The sequence below is a fragment of the Lytechinus pictus genome, chromosome 16, assembly GCF_037042905.1.
Source record: "Lytechinus pictus isolate F3 Inbred chromosome 16, Lp3.0, whole genome shotgun sequence".
In the NCBI taxonomy this organism is placed as follows: domain Eukaryota; kingdom Metazoa; phylum Echinodermata; class Echinoidea; order Temnopleuroida; family Toxopneustidae; genus Lytechinus; species Lytechinus pictus.
The window spans coordinates 2,111,626-2,131,832 of record NC_087260.1 but is presented as its reverse complement, the minus strand read 5'-3'; the positions used below and the strand labels follow the sequence as shown (position 1 = coordinate 2,131,832).

Genomic DNA, 20,207 nt, shown 5'->3' with positions numbered 1-20,207 from the left:
TAAAAAAAAAATCATTCTCTCTGTATTAATCTCTCTTTTACTCTATCATCATTTAATCTTTACTCTCTTCCATCATTCTAACTTCTCTGCTCATATTCTCTCCCCCCCTCTCCCTTGAATTCTATTCTCTGCCATTGTTCACTACTTGTCCTTTTTACTCTATCCATCTCCTACTGTCCTTACCCCACCCTCCCTCCTATCCCTACCCTCACTCCTACTGTCTTTACCCTACCCTACCCTCCCTTCTACTGTCCTTACCCTACCCTACACTCCCTCCTACTGTCCTTACCCTACCCTCCTCTCCTACTGTCCTTACCCTACCCTCCCCTCCTACTGTCCTTACCCTCCCCTCCTACTGTCCTTACCCTACACTCCCTCCTACTGTCCTTACCCTACCCTCCTCTCCTACTGTCCTTACCCTACCCTCCTCTCCTACTGTCCTTACCCTACCCTCCCCTCCTACTGTCCTTACCCTCCCCTCCTACTGTCCTTACCCTACACTCCCTCCTACTGTCCTTACCCTACCCTACACTCTTTTTTCTTCTATTATTATTTGGGAAGATATCTCAAATTCTCTGCAATTCACCTTGAAACTCCTCTCCTCATATGATTTGTAACTACTATTCCAATGGGTGTTGCATGAAACTTACAATCGATTGCAAATCAATGTTGAATAGATCATAAAATGAATCACACGCCTTTAATTTAATTACAAATTTGCAATCGATTGCTGGTCTGCTTCTTGGATCTCAAAGTATGAATTTTATTGATTTGCTTTTATCAATATGATCTATCACTCGTAAATTTGCGGCTGAAATTTGTAATTGATTGTAAAATGTATCTTGCAACATCCCCGTCGTCTAATCAAGGAGCAAGCAGAATCAAAATTGAAATAATGGGAAATGGTTATTTCAGAAGTAGTTTTATGATCACTTTATAAATTATATCACTTTATTGACTATACAAGTATGTAGCATTTTCTCATATTGTATTTTTCATACTTGATACAAGATAATAACAAACATTAATAAAAACAAACATAGTACTTAATATAAGTATGACAGCAGCCTAGTTGTCACATGGCAAAGACAAATAATGGATTTCATATTCTACATAAATTAAAACATGTATGCTGATTGGTTTAAATAGCATCATGTGACCAAACATATTCTCACTATTTTGCGATGTCGAAAATGAAACGCCCATTGGAGGAAATGTGCTATTCCGTGACGTCGTGATGGAAAAGTTGACTATTCCGTCATTGATGTCTCAGATCAGAATGGCGCTGCAAGCACTAATACGCGTTTCGTGCGCTGAACGCATGACTTCAGGAAAAGTAGGTCACTCAACTCCAGAAACTTCAGGTCATTCAAAACTCAGCTGCTAGGATTGTTACCAGAACAAAAAGATATGAATCTGTATCATCTGTATCAAGATCCATGCATTGGTTGCCGGTCAGGTCACGTATTAAGTTCAAGATCTTACTACTCTCATTTCAGTGTTTGCAACAAATGGCTCCATCTTATCTGTCTCAGTTACTTGTAAAATATGAACCTGTTCAAAATCTCAGATCACTTCATCAGGATTTTACAAAGTTTTATGGCGAACGGGGGTTTGCGCACGCAGCGCCGGAACTCTGGAATATTATCCCACACAATTTAAGGCAAGTTGATACAATTGGGCAATTTAAATCTGCATTGAAAACATTTATTTAACTGAAAAAAATATTATTAACCGTATCAGACATCTGAGCAGGGCAACTTTGATACATTGTTGCCTGCTTAAGACTGGGATCAAATGGCCGGTCAATAAATTTCAAATTGTTTATCCACGGGCCCAATTTATTGCCCGCTCAGGAAAGTCAATGAGAAAATGCGTGGAAAATGTAGCGGGCAATAAAGCAGAGCTAACACCTGGGTATTCTACGCGTCCTTGAACCACGCAGTGCTATGCGTCATAATGGTAATCAAGTTGACACAACGCTGGATACTGCGTCCCTAGGCCAGGGAAGCGTCATTTCAATTACGTCACAATAGTTAAGTTCAGAGGCCCAGTCTGCTCAACATGACGAACTAGATTTGCATTCTTAAACTTTAAAATAACTTTTAACGATTTTTGCTCTAGATGTCTGATTTGGTTAATAGCAATATTGACTGGCCTGGGGGCGAAAGGACATATATCGCCCTCACTAAATTGATATCACCCTCGTCTACGACTCGGGCGATATATGTCGTATCACCCCGAGGCCAGTCAATATTGCTTTATTATCAAAGCATCACCAGCAGCTTTCCCTCATCTGTTCTTCTTTTTCCTAACGCGCATTGAGACCTTTGTAAGGTGTAATGCGCTACACAAAAACTGTTCTATTATTATTATAGATTCCCTCATACTCATTATATACTGTATGGCATGTCTCTGTGACATAACAATAATAATAGCCAATTTTTATAAAGCGCTTTTCCCAGAATGGCTCAAAGCGCGTTACAGCATATTATTACCCCGGTCATTGGATTACTCTGTTTACAAGACGAGAGTCGGAACCACTGCACCACGGCTCTTCCACCATCATGGCTTCTTATAAAGAATGTCCATTCTGATATACACTATCCTTTCAACTTGAAGACATCCACTGACGTCATGATTGCTTTAATAAAAGAGATATCCATTGACAGGCAACTTGCCAGATTTCTGAAGAGCCCCTGTGACTTGTTACGACTATTCTCTTGACAACCATTGCAGTCAGGACTGCATTCAGAATATAGACATACCAATATACCCAATGACAACCATCTTGAAAGCCTGGCCTACACCTTTAGATTTTTGCTTGCATTCAGTTGTGTATTGATTGAACGCAGACAAATGCAGTCAAGCATCCAGACTAATGCACAGGCTTTGTGTTCAAACTCGCCCAAGTTTGAAATTTGTTCAAACATGCACAGCTGAACTCAACCGGAGCCCATATGAGCAAGGACAAGCAACAGCAAGTAGGCCAACTGCTTGACTTGCATCACCTTGCTTTACTGTGTTCAGTTTCATATAAGCTCATCCATAAGAGTGCGATTGCTGCAGAACATTTTACTGCATAGCAATAGCTCACATAGCAATACACAGCATGATGCAATGGTGTGAGCCAGGCTTAAAAGATTGTTTTTAGACTAGTACATATAATATGAATAATAATCACAATATGCAAAATTTTTATAGCACTTAAAACAATATTTCTAAGCACTACATACTATTAACCTGCCTTTAGTATGGCTACACTTGTCAACCGCTCGAGCATTCAAGGAATTTCTTTCTACCAGGTACCCATTTACCTAAACTGGGTGGAGATTGGCAAAAGTAGATAAATGCCTTGTCAAAGTACGTGAGTGCTGCATTGGGATTCGAACCCCGGGTCTTTTGGTTCAAAGTCTGGAGACTTTGGGCTACACAAATTCAAAAGGTCCATAGATCCTCATATGGAGAAACACCATTGTCGGCAGGATTCACGTTCATGAACTACCAGATTTGAGTTCTTCCATCAATTGTTTCTTTTCTCGTTCCATGTCCTCAATAAGTTGCATGTTTTTTTCAAGTCTGTTTTCCAATGTCTGCAGTAAAGGCCCTGTCAATCTCTCAAGCTGGTGGCAAACTGATTTTGTGTACACTGCATAAGTAATGATAAAATGATGAAGGAGGAGAAGAACAAGGAGAGGGAGAGGAGAAAGGGGAGGAAGAGGAAGAGAGGGGGAGGAGAAGAAGGAGGAGAGAGGGAAGGAAAATGGCAGGATGATGAGAAGGAAAAGGAGAAGGATAATGATAAGGGGGAGAAGGAGAATTGGAAATGGAAGGAAAAGTAGGAGAAGAAGGTGAAGGAAGAGGAAGAGGAGAAAGAGAATAGGGAAAAAGGCAAAAGAAAAGGAGGAAAAGAGAAAGGAGAAGAATAATCATATTAATAATGAATTATATCAATTATCATTTTACACATAACCAATTTAATTCCATGTACATGTACAAATTGAGAAATAATCATTAGACTGGTGTACGGAAGCTCAGTAGGAAAGTGGTCTGATAATAATATCCTAAATGGTATATTCTTGTCTGTACGGCAAAATACGAGGATTTATATCCTTGCATCAGTGTTTGACTATAAAATTGATTCATAATGTATGTTTGTGTAATATGTACAATGTATGTTCAAAATACCATACAAATTTCAGCTCATCTATTTGGACAACTATATGTATGAAGACAGTTGCCTTCTCACCTGCTCCGTTGTGTATAGCTGTCAAGAGGTGACCTTGCGTTGCCTCACTGGCCTTAGCGTAGGCTTCTCCCTCTTCCATGGTCAGTATCCGTGGCAACTCAGCTAACGCATCGAGACACGCCCGGCCAAAGGTCTGCTGTGGGATGATATGGAGGGCGATCTCCAGCCTCTCATACCTACAGAAAGAGCAAATCTATTAAAGGAGAGGTCTATCCTGAAGAAAAGTTTGTTGTAAAAAACATAAGAAAAATAATTAAAAATATTGGTGAAGGTTTGAGGAAAATCAAAATTATAATACAAGATTAAGTTAAAAGAACTTTTAAGTTTTGGATTTGTATTTTGTGACATCATGATATCTACAAGCAGCTGCCTCATATGTTATGTAATATAAAATGCATAAATTTCAATATTGTATCATTCATGATAATTAAAAAAAAAAATCTTTTAGGAACAGGTGTGAAATAATTTGTCTAGAATAGATAAAGTAAAATGAGAAAAAGAAAACAGTTAGTTTGATCAAAATTGGGCAAGAAATTGCAAAAATTATGACATGTATGTAGGGAGCTTTATACTTCTTATCCATGACGAAAACCTCCATTTGAGAACACTATACCCCAGTTTCCCTTCTCATCAATTCTCTTCTCCAAGTACGACAAACCCGAACTGCCCCAAGCAAGCAATTTGAGTATCAAAACACCTGTTTCTTGACCTCGGTCCGAAGATAACACAACAGACGGGCATATACAGTCCCCGGACCAAAAAAGTGGTAGGGGCGTGCCGCGGGCGAGACAAAAAACGGGGGCCTTGGAGCGGGCTTATTGTAAAAAGGAGGGTCCTCGGAACGGGCTTTGGAACTACAAATGTTTATGAAAACGGGGGTCCTTGGAACGGGTCGCTTGCGTGTGCATCCCTATGGAACGGGCATACGTGTACGCAGCTAGCCCAGAGGCCCAGGCGCGGGGTGCGCTCGCGCAGAGGCGATGGTCGGACAGCGCTCAGCGGCCGCTTTTCACCAAAATTGCAGCTCATTGTGGCGGATCAATGCGACCGGAATGGCGTAACGAAAAATATGCGAAGCTTTGGAGCAGATTTCTTTCTTCTTTCCTCTTGATAAGAAGAAAATGCTATGCTTCGGAGCGGCTTTCTTAGTTCTTTTTCTTATTAATATGAAAATGCTATGCCCTGGAACGGAAATTTGAGTGTAAAAATGGGGGTTCCCTTCCGCGGCACATACCCACTATGCATTATATACTGAGTGCCCCCCCCCCCCCCCCCCCGGGATACAGTCACAGCAGGGGGCCACACATGATGGATTGCAATGTATGTTGTTCTGGTGAGTGTCTAAGAGCCTGCTATGGAGTTCCGTGTATACACGTGAAAATGCAACTTTTTTCTTCTTTCTTTCTTTCTGAATGTCTTTTTTTCTTTCTTTCTTTCTTTCTTTCTTTAGTTTGTATTTAAATTAAGAATAAGACTTTGGGGGGAAAAAGAATAATGATTTCATATTTGTTTGCATATCAGCCGCATGATTATTCTACTGTGTATGTTGGTATGCCATTACTTCTTTTTTTCGAACGCTAGGACTGTATCAATGCGCGAGTGAACGGCATGCATCCCATATTTTCTTGCTGGACAGAAACTATGGGATATATATGCATGCGCAGCGCTGAGCGCGGTCCCTGCAAAGCATGCCGTCATTTTTTTTCGCTTACTTTCCTTATTTCGAGGTCGATTTTCTTCGTTCGAAATTGAAAATGGACTAACATTGGATTACTGAATACAATATGCCTTTGAAAACGTGATTAAATATCGAATACAATAATTTCATTCCGAAGGTCCTACTACAGGCAGAGAAGTCTTACGTAATAGCACAGCTGTTGTTTATCTTTTCGTCCTTTGCTCAACGCTCATATACTGGCCTGTGGAGGTGAAATTGAGACAGCGGGGATTACCTGGCCAAGCACGGTTGATAAGGGCTAGGAAATGATTTTTGGGATTCCAAATGGAAAATGGGGTATAAAACCGCAGTTTGCAATCTGAACTGCGGTCTTTCTCCAAATGGGGGTTTGACGTAATGCATGACACAAATCTTCTGACTTGGGTAAATTGGCCTCAATACTGCTCAAGGATAAGGAGAAGAGCACGCATCATGGTGTTGTGTTTCAACAGATAAGTATACAGACTTTACAGAAGGTACGAGGTTCAAATCCTACCACGGTACTTACATCCTACGACAAGGCTTTATCTACATTTGCCATCTATCCACCCAAGTGTAGTGAATGTGTACCTAGTAGGCAGGAATTCCTCAAATGCTCAACCCCAAGATCAGCGTAGCCACGATAACATTTGGTAATTGTACACTACATAGTATGCAGTGCTTAGAAATCTTTTCATATTATCATTATTATTGTTATATTGGGGTAGGTTGTGAAAATCTGTCCCAGAGAAAAGGAAACTGGGATTCCCTTGTCTTTTTTTCTTCAAATTCATAGTAAAAACGTATTTGATAATTGTGAAATCGATCTCTGAAAACGGGTTTTCTTTTTGGTGGGATGCACTGTAGAATGCAATGGAAACTCACTGAGGTGCCTCTCCTTCCAGGCTTTGGTTGATAGACTGAAAGCATGTGACTTGAATCAGGCCTTGATTGGTAGAATTATCATCATTGAAACATGAGAAGATTAGACCCACAAAGCATTCATCAAGTAACTGGTATGAGGCTTGAGTTTGAACATCTAAGGGGTGCAAACAAAGAAGGACAAGAAATAGATGGAGTTATCATCATTGAAACATGAAAAGATTAAACCCACAAAGCATTCATCAAGTAACTGGTACGAGGCTTGAGTTTGAACATCTAAGGGGTGCAAACAAAGAAAGGCAAGAAATAGATGGAGTTATCATCATTGAAACATGAAAAGATTAAACCCACAAAGCATTCATCAAGTAACTGGTACGAGGCTTGAGTTTGAACATCTAAGGGGTGCAAACAAAGAAAGGCAAGAAATAGATGGAGTTATCATCATTATAACATAAGATTAACCCTAATTCTCCCGGGGGGGGGGGCCCATAATGGCCCCCCCTCGACAATTTTCTCGATAAACCTGCTGCGCAAAATTTTTTGACCTTGCCGCTCACAGACTTTTTACCAAGTCTCGCGCAAATTTTGAGACCAAATTTATGACGCCCGGGTACGCGGTTACGACATTACGCAACATTATGTAAGTGCATGTCAGACCCAAAATTGCTCAAAAACGTGATTTCATGTACAAATCCAATGCATATTGTGTATTTAGCCAAAATTCATAAATGTATCATTATTTCTACTTTTACTGATTAAACTTAATTAATTTTGCCTTGTTTGTGATCAGAATTAAGTCTGGAACAATTTGCATTGAAAAAATAATAAAAAACAAAAAGTAAAAAACAAAGAAATACATAAGAAATTAAAAAAACAATAAAATACATAAGAAATCGGTCTTGGTACCAGAATTCATTTCATTCACAATTGTTAGGAATGCTATAAAGAATATTTTCACCAAAAAATAGCATTCTAGGAGCTTTATTTAGTGAATCAGAGCAAAAAGTATGGTTTCATGAATAAATTAGCATAATTAATTCATATAAAATAAAAATATATGAATTCAGTGAAATATACCGATGCAACTGCGTAGATTACGTCATTCTCTACCGTCATGCAAATTTTTGTTGTGATCGGGCCATAATGCCCCCCCCCCCCCCCGGGAATGACAAGAATCAAAATACCCCGTGAGATTTAGGGTTAAACCCACAAAGCATTTATCAGGTAACTGTTATAAGGCTTGAGTTTGAACATCTAAGGGGTGCAAACAAAGAAAGGCAAGAAATAAATCTAGTCATACATGTATATGTAAGCCATCTAGAGCATTTTCTCATTTGAAATTGAAATTTCCAATGTTCTAATTCCTTTTATTTACTTTCTAAAATTATTTCACTCAAGTCTTCAAGTATTTACATAAAGTACACATTAAAAAAATAGATTAAATTCACTCCATATTTGTGAGGAGCTGGCCTTAAGCCTATGGGAATGGACAAAATCAAAATCAGAGGGCTAAAAATTCATGCCACGAAAGAAAAGTTTAACATATCGGTCTGGCTTGAATGACCTCAGCACATCCCTCACCACCCCACCCCCTTTATTGGTTTTACTTTACTCACCAACGTGTGAGGGCCATACTGTGATGTGAGGATGCGAATGATACCAACCAACAACCCTAAGCGGTCTACTCATCTCTCGGGCTAATCTGTAAATATGGCTGTCAAGAAATGTCAACATTGTTCTGAAGATGATATCAAGTCCATGTGTGACTAGCCACCTAAAACCAACAATAAGCTGGCAGGGAATGTTTTCTGTAAATAGCCAGAATAGAAATTGTGCCTTCAAAAAGCTTTTATCTGAAAGAGTAATTCTTCTTTACATTACCAACATTTCAAGTTGCAAAATTGAATAGAAAAGAATATAAACACTTCGGTGGTCATTTTATTGAAATCTGTTCGAACATATTTTGAGATCGTTACCACAACTGGCATTTATGTTTCAAACTTGATGTTGAAAGGATATCTCTGCTTCTGAGGCTGCAAATGAGAGTTGCTCTGGAGAGATTTCTACCCTGTCTTTCCGTTTGTCAGATCTACGTAACATGATGACAGATACAATATGCACAATCTTATTTGTATCAATCTGTAATGAAAAAGAAATAAGAAAACAAATGGGTAAAAAACCAAGGATATAAGCCCTTGTACCTTGTAGTTCCATTCCCTGAAGTCCTCCACCAGGAAGGGTAACTCAGGGCTGACGAGAGTGGGAGCATTATTACTCTGTTTTGTTTTGTTGCAGGTTATGCATGTTTCGTTTTAATTTTAAGCCCCTCCTCCCCCCCCCTCAAAAAAAAAAAAAAAAAAAAAGAAATAGGCCAAGAATACTAACAATTACTCATCTGACTCATAAATAAAAATGAATAAATTACCTCTGTGGCCTTTTGCCCTGGACCTCATGTCCAATCATATTATAATGAAGGAAAAAAAAAGAGTACGAATTCAAAAAGATCTAGGACTAACATAAGATAGATCCAATATCAAACAATAATAATAAAGCCACATTGACTGGCTTCAGGGCGAAAGGACAAATATCGCCCAAACTCTATTTATATTGCCCGAGTCATAGACGAGGATGATTTTAATTTAGCGAGGGCGATATATGTTCTCTTGCCCCAGGTAAGTCAATATTGCTATTATCAACCAAATCAGACATCTAGAGCAAAATTTGTGAAAATGTAGATATTTTACAATTTAAGAATGGGAATCTATGTTGAGCAGACCGGGCCTCTGAACTTTACCATTGTGACATTACGTAATTAACATGACGCCGCAGTGTCCCTGGCCTGGGGACGCAGCATCCAGCACGTTGTCTCAAAATATTACGAATTAGCGTCGATATGGCATCGTGTTCGTTGGAGTTTGTAGAGTCTATCGCAACATGCACAAAGTCAATCGACTTCCGGGTTTCAGAGCGTCGCGTGAATATGCATGAAATTGCAGTCTCGATAATTTTCGATCGATACTGGAGCGATCTAATCATGAACCAAGACCATTTCCCGCGTAGACAACGTGACCGGATATCATTATCGATACTTCCGCACGCAGTCCGAAGGAATTATTTTGGCGACCACGTAGTCATGACGTGATCTGCGCGATTGACCAATCGCGGTCTCCGAATCGCTGTGCAGAGACGGTCTATCCATCTACGGACGATTTGCCACTGTGACTTGCCCACAGCAACAGACAACACAGCAATATAATTTTGAAGAGATAAAGACAAACAGATTGAAAATTATGTGAAAGTATAAACAAATATTGCATGAATATATTTCATGCAATTAGCGACTCTTATTGGATTGTGAAACACTCTCTTTTTTTCTGGTTTTTTGTCACTTCAGTTCAATATTATCTGAAAAGAGGACTGTACTCAACGGAAGGAGAAGAAGAATTTATTAATGCAGTTTCCAAATCTGTTACATCATTTACATGATTTTCAATATTTCAAATAAAACTTCAATTTAAAATTTCAATCAGTGAAATTCAACAGCCCCCCCCCCCACAGAAGCTGCCTAAAAAAATAAAGCAGGCTAGCCTACAGTGCGTCCCAAAAAAAACTATACACTTTTGAAATGGCTGCCAAATAAAAAGTATATCACTTTGGGGGGAAAGACTTACATACATGGAAGCCTATAAAGTCAACTTTAAAATGACACCAAAAAGTTGGAAAACTTTTCATGCTTGAGCGAGCACTGCCCACTAAAACAAAGGGTATGGAAATTAGGGTGGGCAGGAATTAGCCTTCCAATTTCTTTCAGTTTTTGAGATGCGAGTCCCTTGGAACTTGCAAAGTTGAGGATGTTTTGATAAATCAATGATCAAGCATTATCAATTTAGGTTTTTAGAGCAAATTTTAAGAATTATTAAATTGAAATTTAATGTATGAGTGAACATGAAATACAATTTTTCACTTTTTAAGTGGATCTCAGCAATGTGTTCATGGAAGTCAGAATATGGATAGGACTTAGGTGGGGGAAGTAGGTTGACGGGATATGGGTCAACAGAACACTTAACCCCCCCCCCCCCCCTCTCTCTCTCTACCCCTTTCACCCCTCCTGAGAGACTAGCCTTTGCTAGGGTGAGCAGGAATTAGCCTTAATTCCATTTTTTTTTTGAGGTGAGTCCTTTGGAACTTGCAAAGTTAAGGGTGTTATGCTAAATTACTGATAAATGGAGATCCGTTTTGGTTTCTTAAGCAAATTTCACGAGTTACTAAATTGAAATGTAATGCATGAGTAAACAGGAATTGTAATTTTAGTGTAGCATTTTTCGTTTATTATGTGGATCTTAGCAAGTGTGCTTGTGAGAGTCAGAGTAATGTGATGGTACCTGTTACATGCAAGGGGATGAGATAGGGTAAGACTGGGTTAAAGGGGCATTCTTCTTTGTGTTCTCTTACAAATTACATGTCATGTACTCACCCCGCCCTCCACCCCTTTCTTTCTCTTGGTTGGTATTTAAAACTTAAAATGCCAAGTGACTGATGGTTGATGGGTCTTTCTTTTCCATTGAATGATTTATTAAGAACTTGACTAATTATGATAATTTATGAAATCATTTATTGAAAAAGCTGAATGTTTGATTGATAATGTATTGAAAAAGGTGAATATTTGATTGATGACATTGATTGAGTTTATTTACTAACAGATTGTTGATTGAATGATTGATAGATAAAAGTTGATGATCTAATTTTCAGAATTTATTATCAAATTGACAGTCCGCTTTGCACTTAATGCGTACATGTAATAGCAATCAGTCTCAATCTCAACAGGAGGGGGGAGGGACGGACCTGTAGGAGGGAGGCTAAACGTTCTGTTGACCCTTTTCCCATCAGCTTACTTCACACACTGAAGTCATTTCTTACTCCTATTCTCCTGACTCCAATGAACACACTGCTGAGACCCACATTGTAAGTTAAAATGCTTCACTAAAGATTGCAATTCATGCTTACTCATGCATGGAATTTCAATTTGATAATTCATGAAATTTGCTCTAACAATTTAAATTGATAATGAATGACCATCAATTCATCAGAACACCCTCAAGTTTGCAAGTTCCAAGGGACTCGCCTCTCAAAAACTGAAAGAAACCGAAAGGCTAATTCCTGCCCACCCTAATTTTCATACCCTTTGTTTAAGCGGGTAGTGCTCACTCAAGCATGAATAGTTTTCCAACATTTTGGTGTAATTTGAAAGATGACTTTATCGGCTTTCCATATGTATAAGTCTTTCCCCCCAAAGTGATATACTTTTTATTTGGCAGCCATTTCAAAAGTGTATAGTTTTTTTTGGGACGCACTGTAGAATAAAAAGAGGTCTACAATTTACACGTTAGAGAATTGGGCGCCAGTGTAGTTTCGCACCTCCCCGTTTAATGGTTTTCAAACATGTACAATCTCACCCTAAATAATTCACAACCTAAAATACTTGCATCTGAGCCTCCAAAGTCCAGTAGAAGTTGAATATTTGCCGTTTTGACACTTTTTTACAAAGTTTTAGACCTATTTCGGAATCACTCGGTCGCTTGATCAAGCTCAGCGCTGCACATAAGCAGTCGGTACGCGTACAGTACGTACCACCTAGTGTGTGTGTGTGTGTGTATTTGAGTTTTGTCAGACGTGTATCAATCAGATATGATTATTTACGTCTGGGACCGACCTTTAACGTCACCATCCGAAAGACGTGACCAGGGCTCGAACCTCTGCATCAATTTGTAACTTCCCCGCATAGCTTGGATTACAGGCGCACGCCACAACGCCCAGTTGTGGCGTGCAAGAAGTGCAAGAAGTGCAAGAAGAGCGAGTTTTTCTATGGTATCTTCAAAAAGATTTTTTCCCCTCTTTCAGCTTGCACCAAGTATTACGGTAGTGGTTTTTCACATTTCTTATTTCATTCAAACAAGCAAACACACGCACACACACCTTCACACAACAAACATCAACCACTCTGCACAACCACTACCGTAATACTTGGTGCAAGCTGAAAGAGGGGAAAAAAAAATCTTTTTGAAGATACCATAGAAAAACTCGCTCTTCTTGCACTTCACTAGGTGGTACGTACTGTACGCGTACCGACTGCTTATGTGCAGCGCTGAGCTTCAAGCGACCGAGTGATTCCGAAATAGGTGTAAAACTTTGTTTAAAAAAAGTGTCAAAACGGCAAATATTCAACTTCTACTGGACTTTGGAGGCTCAGATGCAAGTATTTTAGGTTGTGAATTATTTAGGGTGAGATTGTACATGTTTGAAAACCATTAAACGGGGAGGTGCGAAACTACACTAGCGCCGAGAATTGAAATGACATCTAACGTTAGTTAAAATTCCATTAGGAGTATTTTGGAGGAACCACAACCAAGTACAAGTTAGACTTGAAATGACATCTTTGAGTTCGTGACTTTCGTCATGTCAGAAAGATCTTTTCTTTTTATGAAATGAGAAATCACTAAGCCTGAGTCATATCGATTATTTTGAAAACCGGTGTTCGACAGCTTTAATTCGATCGAACATCGATGCATCGAAATTTGAAGGCGGGGAAAATCGAGTCATTTTTTTTGCTCCGGCCGGCCGTCGATGCATGCGCTATGCATGCACTACATGCACTGACGGTCTGCGCTGGCCGCGCCGGGTGAGCGTTGCAAAAGCAGATGACAGAGCAAAGTTCGTTTGTATTTTCCATGATCACAAAACACAAAAAAGGCCGGGGGCAATGCAGAATTCTTCCCAAAATATCTTCAACAATGATATTTGCAGATGATAACATATAAGTTTAAAATGAAACAATATTAAAGACATGAATCACGCAGAGTCAATCCGAATGATTTTCGGTCAACTAGCATTCGCAGTCCAGCCTCGCACACACCAGCCCCGTCCGCAGCCCCGTTCACTCACTCTCCCGAAACGACAGGCATGCTTGTCAGCGCCATCTAACAAGTGCAAACAGCGGGGAGAGCGCTGTAACTTGCCTGAGATTGTGTAGTTGGCGGGGTAGTTGGATCCAAAATTAGCTCCAAATAAATTGATGGCAATAAATACGTAATTTTCTCTGGATGGTCATTTGAATTGGTATTCAATGCTGATATAACGATTGTGAGGAAAGATTGTGGAATATGAGTTCTGACGATGTTCGAGACTTAATCCTGATAATGATAATCCATTTATTTTAGACACAAGACTCAAGAGCTTGTGATCGAAATAAATACGAATGTCTCAGATCGAGCTCTAACTTCATATAAATTATTATTGGATGTAAAATAATTACGATTTAATAAGATTTTATGGCCATACTAAAAATATTGACGATGTCAGCAAAGTATGTTATGTTCATATGGAAGAATTAATAGTATTATACTGGCATTATTTTTATTTTTTATTCCATCTCTGGACGTCTCCGAGCTCCGAGAAAAGAAGCACAATGCGCATGCGCGTTCGATGACATCTGACATATTTTCCATTCATGAAATCAGAGCCCAAAGTTGGGCACAAACAAGCTTCAAATTGATGGGGAAAAATATCAAATGTAATTTTTCTCTGTTGTGTCATGTAAAATATTATTATATGGTGATATCACGATCATCAAAAGAGTTTCTACATGTTGACAATGTTCGATAATCAATCCTGACGTGTAATTATTTTTTGAGACAAGTGCGATTCCACTCACTCAAGTCGATCGTCATGTGATGTCCGCCATTGAAAATTGAAACGAAATACAAACGTTTCACATCAAGCTCTAAATTCATATTAATGATTATCATATGCAAATTATTGTTAAATATTACGATGAAATCATGTTCTATGGTCATGATATTAATATTGTTCATGAAAGCAAGATTTACTTTTATACGTTGATCGCATCAATTTTCCGGCCATTTTCTGATTTGATTAAAGCACAGTAGTCAGTACTGCGCATGCACGATCAATGGCGACTTCCATTCATAAATTCATCGTGCATAAATTATCTCGGCACGAGTAGACGAGCCGTGCAGACGAGTAAGACTCGAACTATGATTGAAATAAACTTCAAATTAATGGTGAATAGGCATCATAATTACACAATCCGTTTCATTTTGGGGGCAATATAAATGAAGTAAGTAGTAGTCGAGACGGATATTACTGTTTATTTTGATGTTTGATTGTGTGAACCAAATGAATCGGCCGGCCGACATATTTTTTTTTTTTTCGATGCACCGATTTTGCAAAATCTGCATCGGCGTTCGATGACATCGATCGAACACCGATTTTAAAATCGATTCGACTCAGGCTTAGAAATCACATCTCAAAACAAAAAAGATTCCATGGGTGTGGCTACATAAGTTCACTTCCTAATGTTAGTCTAAACGGTTAAGAAATGAAGAATGTTTAACGTTTATAGTCTAGACTATACTATAGTATAGATAAACAAAGTTTCTGTAGGCTACTGTGCGTCTATGAGCACAGAACAGTGAAATATTATTTTTAATTACACAAATATGAACGTATGGGACAATGCATAGATAATTTAACCCACCTCTCCGATGCACAAACCCATAACTTCTTCTCTCTCGGTAGAAAATGCATGGGTGAGGCACACCATAAAGGCATCAGCTGCAAGGTAGACCCCCGTAGCAGTCATTTCAAATGGTTGATTGCACTTTTCATTAAAAAATTATCCCAATTTCTTCCGTATTGATTTGACTTGCTTCGAAATTTGGCTGTCAGAGCTGATCAGCTATCACGTTAGAGGGCGCGCGTCATCATGGGCCTTTTTTTCTTCGTGAACCGTTTTTTTTTTTTTTTTTTTTTTTTTTTTTTTTGGGGGGGGGGGGAGTCGCCCCTAATAATTATAAGAAGCCCTCCTGCCCCATACAAGGATAAGGATTTATTTTCTGCGTGTTGGATGTGCGGGTGTGTTTATATACATTTTTCTGTATTATTTTTCCTAATTTCTTTCAGTGAATTGAAAAATGAATGGATTAATTAACATGTATATGTTCATGAAGTACTTGTGCATGGTACCTTGGTGTATTATTTATGAATTATTATGCTGTATCATTTATGAAATTTATGAAGTCAGTTTATGTTTGTATTCACTGGAAGAAGCAATAAAAGAATACTTAAAAAACAAACAAATATCGCCAGTGCTTGAAATCTGATAAATATAGAATATGAACACTAAAACTAAGCAACTTAACTAGAGGGGGGGGGGGGGGTGAGCTCTTAACTTTACTACTTCTCTTTGAATGATTATTATTGACTCGTTTTCTTGTTGTAAAATATAAACTAAAAACCGAGGTTCCTGAAACAAACTCGATTAAATTACAGTATTACTGGGGGGGGGGGGGAGGGGCGCTCTTAATTTACTACTTCTCTTTGAATGATTATTATCAGCTCGTTTTCTAGTTGTAAGTTTGGATTTTTGTACCAATCGAATTTGCTGATATAGTTTATATTTTACTATTGTAACGGAACAGTCGGGATAAGAACAAATAGTGAAAAGGGATAAGAAAAGAAATTTGATTCACAAAGGAAATATATTATCGCTATAAAAGTGGAATAAATTGATGGATCTGAAACGTTGGACACTCACAACAGCCTTGGATCTGAAAAAAATAGGACTTTCATACAAATGAAATTATATATTTGGCAGGGGCCGCGAACCGGATATGAAAGTGAATGTGCGTGGGGGGGGGGGGGGCTGATCATGCAAAAATCACAATCTGATGGTAATTTTTTACATTTTTGTACAAGGTTATGAAAAAAGTGGGGGCTGAAGCTCTCAGCCCCTCCCCGGTTCTTACGGTGGGAATTTGTTTGGGTACTCGAGATCGAAGCAAAACCTGTTAAGGATCGTTTTGGGATATTGACGAGCACAGGGTCCAACGTGCATAGGCAACCTAATAACAGAGCCCCTTCCCCGCATTTATCTTCTCCCGAATAATTGTATACCATTAATTACAAGTAGTAAATCACTATGACCCGCAGGTTTCTCCTCCCGATATAACTGATTGGGGGAATGCAGGTGGACCGCTACACCGGGGTTTCCCCCTATACCCTTTTACGGATAGTGCAGTGGGTTCTTTAACGTACAAAGGCGGTGACTCTCCTCTACACAGGGCCTCCATTTAACGTCTTATCCGAGGGACGGAGTGTTTATACTGTGACATAGCCTGCATCTATGAAACATGGGAGAGACGTTTACACACAACGCACTGGCTTCAGTCCCCCCCCCCACTTTTTTCCAAAAGCATGTACAAAAATGTGAAAATGACCATACGATTGTGATTTGTTACATGGTCAGCCACCCCCCCCCCCCCCATTTGAAAACCCTTCCCCGGCCCCTGTATTGTGACGTATCATCATAGGGGTTTATGGTAGTATCCTCTACAACTTGTTGGATCATGTTAAAATTTGAAAATGTAAGTGGCCCCCCGATTATAGGCCCCTCTTCCAATTTAAAATTTCTGGATCCACCACTGATTTGTCCATAAATTAATCTGATAATGAGAAATTGTTAGGAAAAGAATACATTTATGCAGTATAAAGAGTATTCATTCCTAAGTTTTCGAATGTGCTCGCTCAACCATGAAAATGTGAAAAGTTCGGAAAGTGTGTGGTGATAGAAATGATGGATGATAAAAACAACAGCAATTAAAGTCACATTTGAAACCGAATGTGCCCCCAATATTCACTTTATTACCCTTTAAAATGAGTCTGTGACATTGAAAATATCAATTTTCCCACTTTGATGCGTGCTCACTCATCCATAAATAAACAAATCGATTTCATTCTTGCACAAAATCCTGCCCATAGGTTGATAAACATTACTGCCAAATGACATTGCTAAAGACAGCCTTGAAAAAAAGGTTCCACCATATTGAATAAGGGTTACTTATTCTTAAACATATGCACCTATAATGTACACAAGTCTATGAGAGACGAAGTCAAAATTTTAACAAATATGAAAGGAGTGTTTGTTTAATGGACAGTTTTTGTTACTTCTGCCAACAGTTATTTCATGAAACTTTGCACATGGCTTCAGAGTAACACTATCCAAAAGGAGCGCACACCAAAATAACCATTCGATACGACACAGAGCGGGGCCAATGCCTTGAACTTTCTTCTCATTTGCATAATTTTCGAATATTGCGTGCTCACTGATGCATTAAACATCGGGATTTTCATAAAATCAAATCAAATAAACTATGCAAGGAGGTTTGTGACAGATATCCATAGTTACAAATTGCATTTTTTTTGATAACGTAAAAAAGAGCTAATCACATTCCACATGTTCATTCAAGCGTGGATATTTAATTAAACGCCTTTGAATCATCGAAGCATGTTAATTGGTCATGAACATAACGAAAAAGTTGAGAAAAGATCATTTTCAGTTCCCAAAATGAAACAATACTTGCCTATGATATTTGAAAATCGTATTTTTGTTTTCAATAAATGTTAATTGAACCGTGAAACGATGAATATTGTTGAAGAAACTCTTCCAAAATATAACTGTCATCATATTCTATCATTTTTATTGATAGAAATGTGTAAAAAATCAAATTATAGCGAATTTGGACTTGTGTTTATTCAACCGTGAAATTTAGCCAAAAACGTTGTATCGTCTTTTAGAAAGTACCTTTTACAAGCCTTCTGACTATTTTTCATAATGAGAATGTGAAATTAGTTCCAAATAAAATGGAATCAAAGTCGTGATATTTGGCTTGTGACTTTAGAAAAGTTACATTTTGCCTTCTGACGGTGCTCACTGAAGCATGACGTAAAATACGTCCATAACATTTACTCAGAGGGTAGCTTATAAAATTACTTACACCGCTCATGTAAAAATATATTTAAAAATCGCATTGGTTCGGAAATTATTGATGTTTGTTTAAGGGGGACTTACTTTTGTTGTTGTATATATATATATATATATATATATATATATGTTGTTCTCTTCATCCATTTCTTTACAATATTTAAATAAAAAGAGTTGCCAAAGCTGTTGTACATGTATAACTTTACACACATATATATATATATATATATATATATATATATATATATGTATGTATATATATATATATTTATGTATGTATATATTTATGTATATATATATGTTTGTTCTCTTCATTCATTTCTTTACAATATATGTATATATATATATTTTTTTTTTTTTGTTGTTGTTGTTGACGATCAGCCATGCATTAAGTATCTTTTTAATCATGCGATAGCTTCTGTGGGAAACCGGTGAAAACACATTATTTAATGAAATTATGGAAATACAGGCATTTTTTGGAGGGACCATAACTTTTCTACTTCTTGACCATTTTTTGTGATTAAGGTATCAAATAAAAGAGCAGATATTGAACTTTTTTAGGCATGTGATTTTTATTTGTGAAATTCAGATACCCCGCGCCAAATGAGATTTTGGTATCCTTTCTTCAAATTGTTTTTGCTCACTCATGCGTGAATGAGGAATAATCTTAGTGATATCAGCTGAAAAAAGAGATTCTGAGCTTTAAATGGTAGGTCATTTGTCTATTGTATTTATGATTAAGTTATGATAAATCATCGATAAATCTCGGTTTCGCTTTTTGTGGGACGCACTGTATATATATATATATAATACATAATATATATATATATATATATATATATATATATATATAAAAATGAAGGTCCTGCGTCGGTTGTGGTAATATAAAGCAAAATACAAGGTGAATAAAACAACCGTAGATAGAAAAGTTGATCAAATTTTCGCCCATAGGGCTTCATCAGGAAATGATGAATTTATTAGTCAACAGCACCAAGAAACGCAGTGCGCAAAACGCAAAGCGTAAAAAAACACAACGCGCTAAGAGGTAAGACGCGAAGCGCAACAGTACAAAAGAAAAGAGAGAGAAAAAGAGAGAAAAAAAGAAAAAAAGAAAAAAGAAAGAAAAGGGAAGGGAAAAAAGAAGAAGAAGAAAGCCGGGGAGAAAAAAGGAAGAGAGAAAATGGAAAAGGAAAACGATTAGAAAAAAAGGAGAGAGGGAGAGAAGGGGGCAGAAATAGAGGACAGCTGGGGAGAAAAAAGTAAGAGAAGAAAAAGAGGAAAAAAAGAAAGAAAAAGGAGAAAAAGAAAGGGAAGGACAACAGAAAGAAAGGAAGAAACAAGAAAGGGAAGCAAAGAGAGAGAGAGAGAGAGAGAGAGAGGGGGAGAAAAGAAATCAAACCACGGGAAAGGAGTGGAAAGACACATTCATTCCATCAGGTTGGAGAGAGCCGAGAGAGTGGATGAGGCGTTCCTCCTTCTCTTTCCTTATCCCATCCGAACGAAAACCAGTCAGAAGAACGCACACCTTGAAGTACCCGATG

General features: G+C 38.2%; 1 protein-coding gene across 1 annotated transcript; it reads right to left on the bottom strand.

Moving 5' to 3' along the window:
* Nucleotides 1–759: 759 nt before the first annotated feature.
* LOC129279193 (lys-63-specific deubiquitinase BRCC36-like) lies at nt 760–15,588 on the bottom strand. The gene is made up of 6 exons (XM_064111284.1): nt 15,382–15,588; nt 8,847–8,966; nt 8,444–8,531; nt 6,831–6,984; nt 4,250–4,425; nt 760–3,649 (listed from the first exon to the last, which is right to left on the bottom strand). The coding sequence occupies exons 1-6, from the start codon at nt 15,484–15,486 to the stop codon at nt 3,495–3,497; spliced, it is 798 nt and encodes a 265-aa protein (XP_063967354.1). The 5' UTR covers nt 15,487–15,588; the 3' UTR covers nt 760–3,494.
* Nucleotides 15,589–20,207: the final 4,619 nt, after the last annotated feature.